Source organism: Lagopus leucura, unplaced genomic scaffold (genome assembly GCF_019238085.1).
Source record: "Lagopus leucura isolate 7727_CA_CO unplaced genomic scaffold, USGS_WTPT01 Super-Scaffold_100009, whole genome shotgun sequence".
NCBI classification, from domain to species: domain Eukaryota; kingdom Metazoa; phylum Chordata; class Aves; order Galliformes; family Phasianidae; genus Lagopus; species Lagopus leucura.
This window is the reverse complement of record NW_024962266.1, coordinates 25,904,388-25,916,856: the sequence shown is the minus strand read 5'-3', so window position 1 is coordinate 25,916,856 and position 12,469 is coordinate 25,904,388. Positions and strand designations below refer to the sequence as shown.

Below are 12,469 nucleotides of genomic sequence, written 5' to 3'. Positions count from 1 at the left end.
CATGGTGACAGGTAGAAAACACCCCGTACTTCATAGCGAATAGAGTGCATTTTATTGCTCCTTAACATCAAAAATGGACATTTCAAATGATAAAATTGTATTTTTACAATGCATGGTGCAGTAAGATGAATTTACCCTCATCGTAGGCAATTTATCCCTGCCGTTCCCAGAGGATGCCACTGGATTAGGAGCTTTTCATGATGGAGCGATACTCTCTCTGATGTTCCACAAGTTTCAAAAATACTTCATATTTCTTGTCATAGAATCTGTATAAACAAGTAAATTTCAACAAAGCTTGAGAATTTAAGATTTAAATCCCTTGTAATATGCATACTTAGCATCAAAGTAGCTCTGACTCTAACAACAAGCTTGACTCGGATGAGTCCTGCATACTGCCAGAGCGTTCTCCACCCAACGAGTGACTCCAAGTTAGAGCCGCACATTTGGTTTCCCCGCAGCCGCCTCTGATGTTCAGTTCTCTCGGAGCCCCACAGACGCTCCCAGCTCCAGCCGGGCCACCAGGGGGAGCCCGCGCCCCTCCGCCCAGCGCCGTTCCGAGGCCGGGTGCCGAGCTGCCAGCGCCGCGGGACTCGGCCGGGCAGGCGCTCGCTGAAGCGCAGCTCGCACCGTCCCAGCCTGCAGGCACCTCCCCAGCAGCTCAGCTCATCTCTCGCGCTGCGAGCGGCACCCGCGAGTGGCAAGCTGCGGGCCTGGGCAGATATCTATAGGGTAAGGGGCTTCCTGGGAGCAGATCACCACCTTCACCGCGCTGAAGAGTTTGGGTGCCCATGTGATCTTTAAAACCGGCGGTCATAAATGCTGACGCATTCAAGCAGGGCCAGAAAGACAGAGCGCAACTCAGTTTCAGGTAGATTGTCGTAGGTGAACACACAAACATCAGCATTACCTTTTGTGCTCATGGTTCGGTCGCACGACTCGCCCGATTTTTCCCATTTTTGCCATGGCCTCCTAGTAAAAGACAAACACAAGCTGGAAAAGCCTGTTTTGGTTTAAAATACTTTTTGACAAGAACAAGATGTTTCAAAACCAATCGGAACATTACTGATGTATTTTGTTTCGACTGAACAGGCCAGATGGCTTAAAATATGTTCAATCCCATAATATAGTAGTCATGAGAACAAAGTACTGCAGACCTCTCAGTAAACCAAAATCTGTTCCTCCTTCTTACTGAGAGTCTGAGACAGAACAGACTTATCTTGTATTATTTACACTAACCAAAGGAAATGTTAAACACTGCATCCCTGGAGGGGAAATTTCTCAAATAAAACGATACATTACATGAGATCTCTTAATCATATTTCTAAAATATCAATTCCCTGCAGCAAGGAAGGACTTGAGAGTGCTTCAGAAGCTCAATAAATCTTGCAAAGTCCTGCCCTCGCATTCCAAGATAAAAGTGTCAGAAACAGATTTTGAACCTAATCCGCTTTTGGCCAAAATAAAGACAGAGGAGGGGATGGATCCCTTTGGAAGAAGTCTCTGGGACAGCCGTGTGCAGGTGGGAGAGGACCAAGTTGTTTGGTTCCTTTCCCAATCTCTGAGATCCTGATTTTCTATCAATTTTCCTGAGCAGTCCCACTGGCGTGAGACTGACCACCAAAGTGAGCACTGAGCCAAGCTCAAGCTCTCGAACAGGAGAGGAGGCAGCAGCCTAAGGCTATTTTAATTGGAATTTCTTCCACAAGGAGCATTAGAGCTTACGTTTTCAGAGGGAAAGGCATTAAACATAAAATATCAGGATTCAAGAAACAGTGAGTGACGAAATCTCTATCAGACCTCATAGTTTCTAGCAGGACCTTAAGTCCATTTTAATGTACTTTTAATGCCTAAAGCACGACACAGAAATTCTCAGTGACTTCTGGACAACAGCTGCTTGTGCCAAGCTGCTTCTGCTGGAAGCCACCTCCTCCTCCTCTGGTTACTGCCAGATTTTTAAAAGGGTTGGATGATTTTATAACCTGTTTACTGTAGTAAAATCTCTGCTTTCCACTAATCCAGCATTTTACAGCTGAGGAACTCACACGGCTTTACGATGTGGATGCGCAACGTAAAGTGTCACCAACTCACAGCAAGCAGGAAGGTTCTGAAGATAAGCAAGTGAGCAGCAGACCTTACATCTTCTGGTTGCTGATTTCCAGTGCGTTAAAGAAACGCCATCATGAACTAACTGCCAGGATGCACATGGCCTGCCTGTGAGGCCAGCAGCTACCCTGCCTCCATGGGCAGCGGTGTTTGGCCAGCAAGGCACGCAGTGCCTGGGATGCCACACGTGTGCCAGAGCTGCAGGCGGTCCCTATGTGCCATTACTGCTGTGTTCTGGGTGTGTTTGCTTTGTCCTTCAGCATCAACAGATCCTTTCATACTGCCTATCAAAATGTGAAACACATATTTTCTGTGTTTGTCAACTTCAGGAGATTAAATACTGTTGAAGTCGCAGGTCTACCAAAGCAAGACACACTGCCAGTGATGGTGGTCAGCATTTTACTCTGATAAAACAGCAGAGGAGTGTTTTGGTGCACTGATATGCTTGTACTCTTTCGTGCATGCAGAAGTTGGTTGTATTTCAACTCCCTAAGAAACACACTTGAAGTAACACTTCCAGTGAGATAGCGTGTTCTCTTCTCTGGGACACATGAATCTGCTGGCACAGTGATTCTGCTCATCAGCCAGATTAAAATGCTGACACAGACAGCCTGGTATCTTTCCCAGTAAGAGAAATGAGTGCTTATTCTCTGTTTTTTAACAGATGATACTAACTCAAGCACAAGAGTCCATCTCTTACAACTCCTTTACATGGCCAGCTGGACTTAAAGGCTCCCACAAAATGAATGAGCACAGGAAAAAAAAAAAAAAAAAGAAAGAAGCAAAAGACAATTTCCTCTTGTATAACCAACAATGCTTTTTCAGACAGTTTCCTCACTTAAAAGAAAAACACAAGAAACATAAGGAAAAGGGGCGCACTGCTTAGAAAAGCCCCTCAAAGCTTTCTCACTAATGGGAAGAGTCACATTGCTTTCAATTCCCTGCTTTACAACTCCTGTTGAATTGCCCTGGCGCTACTGTTCACACCAGTGAAAGAAAAAAAGGGACACCTGAGAGGCTGTAAACGTCTCAGAAAAATCAACTTTTCTCTCAACTGCAAGAAAAATGAAAGGGAGAGCCTTTGCTGCTCACCCCCTCTGTGCACAATTCTCCCACTGGGGAACATTAGGAGAAACCAGACAGTTCTGCTCCCCAGGAAGGTTCTACCTCTGCCATAAATACTCTCCACTAATGTTGTGTTTTACTCTGGGCCTCTTACAGCTTTCAGCATTGAAAAATGCACTAATCACTTCTTTGGGAGATAAGCCAACCTTGTGAGACAAACAGACAGTAAGCCCAGTTTTATTTTTACACTATTCCTCATCTGACAGAAGGTCTTCTCAGGTTGGTTCAAGAGAGAAGACATCAGTGCTGACACAAGCAGACACAGCCAATGCGGGTGCCGCGGCTCATCCTCTAACTCCCTGCCTGTGCCACGTCACCTGACTGAGGCTCCATACTAACACAAGGAAGAATTCTTACCATTAGAGTGATGGAGCACTGGAACAAGATGCCCAGAGAGGTGATGGAATCTCCTTCTCTGGAAATATTCAAGACCCATGTGGACACAGGCTGACCTGTGCTACCTGCTATAGGGAACCTGCTTGCGAAGGGGAGTTGGATTTGATCTCTAGAGGTCCCTTCCAACTCCTGTAATTCTGTGATTCTGCAGTCAGCTTCATATTTTGTACTTTTAAATCTACTAAATATCTACAAGTCTTGGGGAATTGACAGCACTGGGCTCTCACAGCAACCACCATAGCAATGCCAAATGCTATGTTAAAAAAAAACACGCAGCCAGCAATTTTCAACAACTTGTTCTAGGTTGCTCAAACTATCATACATGAATTCATCTCTTAATCTGGTCAATTTGTTCTTTGTTGGTTTGAACAAATACTTTGCTCTCAGAGGAGACTCTTTTCAACAATTTTCTGGGGACAAAGAGGAACAGAACACTGAAAATATGAATTTATAATGAAACTGGAAACAAAGGATCATTAGAATCGCATTACTCAATCAGATCAACCTTGTGCACTGCTCTGTCTCCAACAAAGCCTTAAATATAGCAAAGCGATAATGCTGCTGTTCAGAAATAGTTTGAGGCTTGACATCCAAATCCATAATTCCAGTCACCAAGTATTTCACAATCTTGATTTGAATGACGCTCTATCTTCTTTGTTTGGCAGTCTAGACAGCACAATGAATACAGCGATTTAAACATAATGAATTCTCTCTTAAAACAAAATATTTTGTAAAACTGCTTTTTAATCATTTCTTTTCTCCCTTCACATAAAGGCTATGCTATAAATAAACCCTGAAAGTTCGCATTTGATCATCATTTCTAAAGGCTGGGCAAGAGGCAAGTGAAGGGTTTACACAGAAAGAAATAGAGGCACTGTGGAGCAGAAATAAAAGGATGCATTCATGATTTCTAACCTTTTGTCACAGTGTCAAAGCTGAGACAGACAGAAGCCAGTAAACACTCTGCTTACCATGGAGAGTTAACTGAACAGCACTACCCTAGCAGGGCAGAAGGCAGAGGCCCAGCAAACCAAACTCTCCAGGGCCCACCAGTGTTTCAAAGCAAGGTGCCGTTCTGCAGCCCCTCTGGAAAGTCAGTTGTTCAGAGCCATTCATTCAGCGCTGGTGGCTGAACTCTGCTCTTCAGCATCACCTGGGGCAGAGCCTAAAATTAAGCCTCCACAGGCAGCAGATCTCCCAGTAATATCATGGTCCAGCTGACGGCTCATGCTGGAAATTTCAATCTTTGCCCTTTTAATGATGGAAAGGAAAAGGTTTTTAACACTGTGTTGCAGATGTATGGCAGCAACCTGCTGTGTCATACCAGGAGACACCAGGAAAAAATGTCAGCACAGCAGCAGGAGGAGCAGACAGGAGGTGCTTACAAGGGCTATCTAGACTGGGAGTCTGCTCTCCTCTGATTCCCAAGTCAATCAGCTCCTGCAAGGGCTGACTCCAGAGCATCCAGTGTCATCCTGTGCATCCCACAAGAGCAACCCGTCTGCCTCGGGACTGCTGAGGGAGCCCAGGAAGATCAACCTACCTGCAAATAGTCTGTAAGTTCAATTTTCAATGGAGACTCAAGGACTTATGTGGCTGAGTATTACTGAAAATTAATGGGATGTAGGCCCTTGAAAGCATATGACAAATGAGAAATCAGATTTACATACCACAGCCATAGCTTTTAGGATAAACCAAAGTCATCAAGTAACTAAATCTCGTTGAAATGAATGACCTGGGAACATCAGATCCCTTCAGAATTTACAAGTATGCTCTATTTAGGTACCTTAAAATTGCATCCAAAGTTAAATGGATGAGGCATTCAGGCACAAATGCAATTTCTCAGCTGTGCTCTTTCCACTTACTCATTTGAAAACCCCAAGAAATGTTAGGATTTTTAACTAGTGTCCTTTTTAACAGTAAAGACAATTATTATCTGAAGTTTGACTGCACAATTTCAGTGGCTGGAAGCATTTGGCCTGTAAATATAAAAGCACACATCAAAGCTCACCAGACTGTTTGGACACACCATGCTTCAGTTTTGAAAACAGCGTGGCCAGATACTTGGAGGAGGAATCTTTAGGCAACATGAAAACCAAGAGGTGCACTCAAGTGCAAATTCAGCATGCTTTCTCTCAGAATGGTGCTGCTTTATAGCTTGTCCAGTGACAGCCATTGCATCAAGAACGAATCATCTAAGAAAGACACGAAGGTTTTAACAACTAATCGCTGTAAATCAGTTTTCAACCAGAAATTGTAACAGAAGTAATTGAGGAATCTCAGAACAACTGGAATGAGATGCACGGCTTGCTTCTCTTCCCAAGCCAAAGTTAATTTACCTCAGCACTTAGGCAAAAGACAGAAATTATACTCAGTTGTATTGTGGCAATAGAAGGCAAGTGATCAAAAGCTGCCATTGTTACAATGGCATTACATTGCCAAGCAATGAGACAGCCGTCCAGCAAACCATGGCTCATCAGGTACTCCTGAGAAAGACAGGAGTGTATGTATGGAAGATCAGCCTCCATTCCAAGCCATGCAGAGCTCGGAAATGTGAATTTCCCCTTAGTTACTCAGACAACATTATCCAGCAAGGCTGCTGTTTTCTTACAGGCTTTTATGTAGGGATTGCTTACCCAATAGCCTGGAGATGGAAAGTTCATCTTATCTACGCTTACAGAAGTTGCATGAATTCAGTTATGTAACAGAGCCCCAGTAGAACATTCCTTTTTAGTGGTATATGACTGCATGAAGAAAGTATATGATGGATCCATACACAATATTTTTCTAGTGGCATTCCCCCAACCCCTTAAATACGTTTGAGTTATAGGGGAAGATCTTGGCAGCGTGCACAAAGCCCCAAATCTGTAACTCAATTCTCTGTGGCATTCTGTATGGAGTGAGCCAAGTTTTAAAACACGTTACGGACAAATAGGAGAGCCGAGCAAAAATTTCACACCTACGACCGAAGGGTGAAAATTTGGCTTTCATTCATTTAGTGAAAAGGTGGAAAACTTCACACAAGCTTGTGTTTTTCTTTTGCTCTATTCCAACATGGATTTTTGTGTTAGGATCAAACCTCAGAGAGAGAATACAGAGAAAGAGGGAGAAGAAGAGGATGGAAGGGTGGAGGTCCAGCAAGCAGGACAGCAGCTCTAGGCTTCAGTTCTACTCTGTCTTCCAGGAAGAATTGAATCTCCCTACCCATATAGCAGATATACAGATAGCAGCATTGGCCCATCCTAAAGAAATATTTGATCCATTTGTTCATTAAAGACTGTTACTGTGGTAGAGGAGAATCAGGCAGATAGGCAGAAGATGCCCAATGTTTTCATACTCCTACACCCATCCAATTGCAGTTGACAGGGCCAACTGGACCGGCCTTGGATGGGTCACTCAGAACTGAAGCAAAGTAGTTTTCTGGTTTGAGCACCAAATAAGAAGGTTTGCAAAAGATTCCCCAAGTTACTTTCAACATGTAATTTACTCTTCTAAGTTTCAGTTACCTCTCTAAAATGGGCTGTGCCCATTGTTTTCCCACAGGCTTGATTAGTTATACTCACAGTTTGCACATTAGGTTTAGCTCTAGTACTGTACCATGGGTGGGACACAGAGGCTTTAGTTCTACTCTGCCCTCCGTGCCTGATTGAAGTACATATCACTCGGCCTCTCCTGTGACGCAGGAGAATGGCTTTCACTCCTCAGTATCAGAGAGAAGAACAAATAGAAAAAAAAGATCACGTAACAAGAGCCAAGTGCAGCTAAGGCCACCGCACCACCTCTACCTCCTGAGGTACTTTTATCCTGCTTAAATGACCGCTCTGAGTGTCAGACGGATTGTGGCCACCACAGCTCTGTGTCACACAGAATTTGTGCTTTAGCCAGGCTGGCCAGCCAACAAAGCTGTAAGAGGAGCAGCAGTGGCAATGCAGCTGCTGTGAAGGGTGGCTTGTCGTGCTAGCGATGATATTAATTACTTATTCTCCAGACCAAATTTAGAATGGGATAAGGGTCAGCTATGATTGCCACATCATCTATCAGCTGGAAACTATGTTTGGGTCTAAGCTCCAGCCACACTGCTACTAAATATAGGCTGTTTTGTTGTTCATCTGACTCTGCACTCCAAACTTGCCTTTGACTATCAAATAATTAAGCAGTTTGCATTGTGAGGGCTCCACTGCTGGCAACTCTTAGTGTCCAAAGCTGTTTGGATGCAAACTTGTCAGCTTAGCACGGGTTTCAGCTTACCCAGGCAATGGAAAGAGCCCAAATGTTTAGCTCCTGTTTCAGTCTCACAGACTACTGGCACTGGGTGCCATGAATCAACAGTCTGCAGGCAACATCTGAGCAGCCTTTACTGGACTGGGGCACAGCTCAGCCACACTTACCAGACGTTAGCCCGTACAAGATCATTCATGAAATGCATGCCCACTTCTCAGTGCCTGCAGGTGAAGGTCCAAGACAGCAGACACCGCTGTGATGCAAACACAGCAGCACAGAGCTGTGCCCTATGCCCACCCAGCTGCTCCCCACAACCTGGAGCACACTTGGCCTCTTCACTGCTCCCATGCTGTGGGTGACTTTGCCCTGACTGGCAGCTCAGCCACCAAAGCAGAGGGTCCCTGAGCACATCACCAGCTAGCATGGACAGTACGTTTCCCTCAGCCCCTTCTGAGGTGGAATACATTTGTTAACCATACACAGCATAACTGTTGAAACAGACTTTGAAGGTTTGTCCATATAAACTACGCAAGAAAATAAATGCATTTAACTCACTTGGGGGCTTGGAAATGGACAGGGAGCTCCGTGTAGTAGAAAGCAAGCTCACCTGGGAGTCAAAAGATCAGATTCCTACATCAGAGCCTAACGTAGGGAACTGCAATATAGCTGTAAGCTAAATCAACCCTGTTCATACTCATTGCTGCTGGTGATGGAGTTCTATTGGAGTATGGGAGCACTGTTCTGCTGCACAACCTGGAATGAGTTACTTTGCTTCTCTTGCTCCCTTCTTGTACTGTCTTAACACTTCCATATCCTCAGTTTTAGGTGGGAAAACCTTTGGGGCAGGCAGAGCAGGTGTGTGACTCCACACTAACTTGCAGAACAAAAGAAATCAGCTGGACAGAAAGCAGGAGTCATTTGCACAGGGGAAGGTAAAACAGAGAAGCTGAAGGAAAAGCATCTGCACAGGATATCCTGATGCTCAGCTGTGTACTTGACACAATATTTTGTTAAACTGCACCACTTCCTTTAAGGTGATAGATTCAGATTTATTTAGCTGATTTTTTTTCACATTCATGCTCAGCGTAAGGCTTTCTGTGCATTTAACTGGAGCTTTTATTTGTCATCTGGCAACAGGTTGGGATTTACCAGAGGGAGGGGTAGGAATGGGGGCTTTCGCTTTTCTTTTTTCTTTTTGCATCTGTATTTGCTTTATGAGCAATGGCTAAGGCATCATTTACACGTGGGGTAATCGGGTTCCCTCAATTCCTTCCATATGTTCACTTACGCTGTCAAAACATTTTTGCGATCTAATTAATCTGCACACATCTCTTTGTTCACCCCCCCCCTCAGTAAGCTTCAGCACTTTGGGGTTACCTGGCTGAGATTTGGTCATAAAAACAATTCCTGCCTACACTTTGCTTTATGGTTACTCCATCAAGAAAACAAACCTATACGCAACATCTCACTCTTTTCCATGTAATTATTCTTCAGCATCTTTCCAAAGTTCTGAGGCATTCCTTTTTCTCTCCCCTTTCAGATTTATTTTGCACTATGCTCCAGTATCTCCTGAGATTAATGAGGGAAAATCCCACTGAGAGTTTTGATTTGAAATTATTTTTTACCTAATTAATCCAATGTGTGGCTTACTATTATTAAAAAAAATATATCTCAGATATATGCTTACATTTTACTCAGTCTGGACTGCATTTGAGAAATTACTCTGGGTCAGGGCTCATAAAATACAAGAGGCCTTAAAAAAAATAAAGCCTATCACAACTGTAAACCAATAGAAGCTCGAGTTGCTAAAATAGAGTAAAACTGCATAAAAATAGGAAGAACCTTTCTGACAGCCTTACAGATATTCTATCTGCAACCACAACAAAAATATTTGCCAAGAAACACCGCTGTTTTTCAAGTATCCAAAGGGTGTAATGCAGAGAAACTTGAAGAAACCAGCAATTTTCTACAACTTCAGAACTGGACTGCACAGCCTTCTGCCCCATGAAACACAGTACAGGGAAAGTATCTGTCTATCTGCAGGGAGCAGTTGGTTTTCCTCCTACAACTGCTCCAGTCAAGGAGTGCTGGTGCTGGCCTGTCTTTAAAGCAGCCCAGCGGAAGGAGAGCCTGGCACAGCACAGCTCTCCATGGCCAGGGCCTGAAGGAGGCACCCTGGGCTCTGTGCCTGGCACAGGACACTTTGTGCAGCCCTGCCCTCAGCACAGCACTTCTCATGCAGCTGCAGGCACTACAAAGACTATTGGGGGAGGATTTGCTGGGCCACCAAGGGCAGTTGGCCCCAAGATACTTTCAGCATCCAGTGGGACTCTGGCTCTGCATCCTCCATCACTACCTCTGATCCAGCTGTATAACAGAAAGGTTCTCTATTGTTTACAGAACTGCCTATTGGGCAAACCAGAGCTGGGGAGGGAAAACAATGAACAGACCAGAAACAGTACAAAGAGCTCTGCAGGTGTTGCCAGGGCAGGAGAATGCATCCCACACATTCCAAAGATTGCAGGTCTCAAACCAGCCTTTTGAAAATGAGAATAAAATGCTTGGCAACTCCTCGTGGTCTGCTTCTCTTTTGAGATGTGACCTTGTCTTGTTCTGATCCCCTTGCTCCTATAAACATTGGCTTGTATCTGCTGGAGACCATTTGGAAACGATAACTGTATTTTTCTTTATCATTAAAGCACCAACTTACACAAATGCATTGGGAAGAAGCCATTCTTGGGGGTGAGTGTGAAAAATTACCCTCTACTACAATACTGTAGCACTACTAAAGCCCTCTGTCAAGCCTGGTATTTTTGTGTATAATAACAAAAGCAAGGGTTATTAATCCTCACCCAGAGCCTAAAGGAGCCGCTGGCTGCAGGGACACTGTACAACCCTTTTTAATGTTCAAATCTGAATCTGCCACCCAGAACCCACCACTGCCAGCAGGAATGTTTAAAGGTACCCAAGGCATCTCTTTCCTTAGGAAACCTTCTAAGAAAGCATTTGTCTTCATCTGGCAAACAGAAAAAGAGCAAACTTTATAACTGACTGTGCCCAAAACAATAGCTGGTTCTGTCTGAAAACACACCAGCTAGAATTAAAAGTGCAGTTAGCATGTTAGGGAGTGAGTCATTGAGTGGTAGCAGTTTGCTGGCTCACAGCCCGAGATCTAACAGAGCACCATCCTGCTCTGGGGGTTATCTTTAAAGCTGAGATCTTGCAGAGTAGAGCACAATAGACAAGAGGAGTCTGCACACCTTTCCCCCTCATCCCCCAAAATTTTGGCTAGGTGGGAGGTTGGTGAGCTTGCTTATAACCTGCCTTTAACCTTCAAGGAAAGGTGAACCCTGTAACTCCAGCGAGGCATGCTTCCCCTACAGCACCCAGTTGGACACCATTCCTATTTTGATGGGGCTCTCTGCTGCCCCATCCCATTTCCTGCTTTTTAAGAAGCCTCCATGGAGCTGCACCTTGTGCTTCCTTTTTCCAAGCAAGCTTTGCCCTTCACTTATTTTAATGAGAAATTTCTAATGTTCAGCCCCTAAAGCACTTATGGGGAAAGCAAAATTCTTGACTGTGAGGAGGGCAGCAGGATGTGTCAGCTCCTGCATCTTGACCTTGGATAAGACATGCAAGTCTTCTGCACCTCTGTTTCTCATATATTCCATAGGAATCAATTAACACCATTAGATATCAAAGATGTAGGAGGGAAATCTAGCCAGTGTGAGATACAACTGAAAAAAAACCCACTTTGTGATTTACAATTCATCTGATTATCAGGATTGAGCCAATTCCTATTGCTGAGGGTCCGGCCTTCTATTTAAACACAGCAAGCTGGGAGAGTAGCACACACTCAGATCATGGAGCTTTCCACTCATAGGTCACCAAGCAGAACCTCAGTAAGGATGTTTACGAGTTATCATGGTATGCAAGCTTTTTATAACATCTTTTGCACAGTGGTTTATTGGTTTCAAATTAATTTCTATTGTACACACTTTGCATAGCACGAAACACTCTACTTTACTGCTGAGCAACTGTTCACCCTTTGCAAAGCTGTATGAGAGACAGTGTTACCACTCTCTGAGCAAATTCCCTTTTGAAACTGTTTGAAGAAGTGTACAAACTGTGAGCTGAGCCTGGATGACCTCAGAGAGCCTTTTCCAGGCTGTGGTAGAGGCCGAGCACGACAGGAAAAGCTGCACTGCAGCTGCACATACTGTTCTTTGGGACAGGCAGAGCCCAGCTCTGCAGGCTCGTCCTTCACTCCCCAGAGTCCTGCAGGTCTCACTGGGCCTACTCACAGACAAAGAGAAGCGTGTGTGCAGGCAGCAGCACAGCCTATTTTTTGCAGAGAATACTTTCTGAAAGTAAAACAGAGGAGAAGCAGCAAAAATGAACAACTCTATCATTATCTACTGTGCTGAGATCTCAGCAGAGATCATTTCAAAGATCCATATTGTTTACAGCAGCTGATGAGTGCAGCAAGTGCTGAAGCTGTGCTCTCGCTTAAAGTGCTAACATATTTACAGTTTTCAGTCCTGTCCTTAGTGCTTATCTGTCATTTCAAAATGAATGCTCCTTTTGTAAAGGCTAATTACTTGCATGAACACTGCACTAGCTC

At 44.3% G+C, this 12,469-nt stretch overlaps 1 protein-coding gene across 7 annotated transcripts in view; it reads right to left on the bottom strand.

Moving 5' to 3' along the window:
• Positions 1 to 29: 29 nt before the first annotated feature.
• FGGY (FGGY carbohydrate kinase domain containing) overlaps positions 30 to 12,469 on the bottom strand; it is a 276,519-nt gene continuing 264,079 nt past the window's right edge. For all 7 annotated transcript variants that reach the window (XM_042873303.1, XM_042873305.1, XM_042873306.1 and 4 more), the window contains 2 exons: positions 908 to 969; positions 30 to 266 (listed from right to left, as the gene is read on the bottom strand). In XM_042873303.1, coding sequence (XP_042729237.1) covers positions 185 to 266; positions 908 to 969 — 144 coding nt within the window. In that variant the 3' untranslated portion in view covers positions 30 to 184. The remainder of the gene's footprint in view (positions 267 to 907; positions 970 to 12,469) is intronic.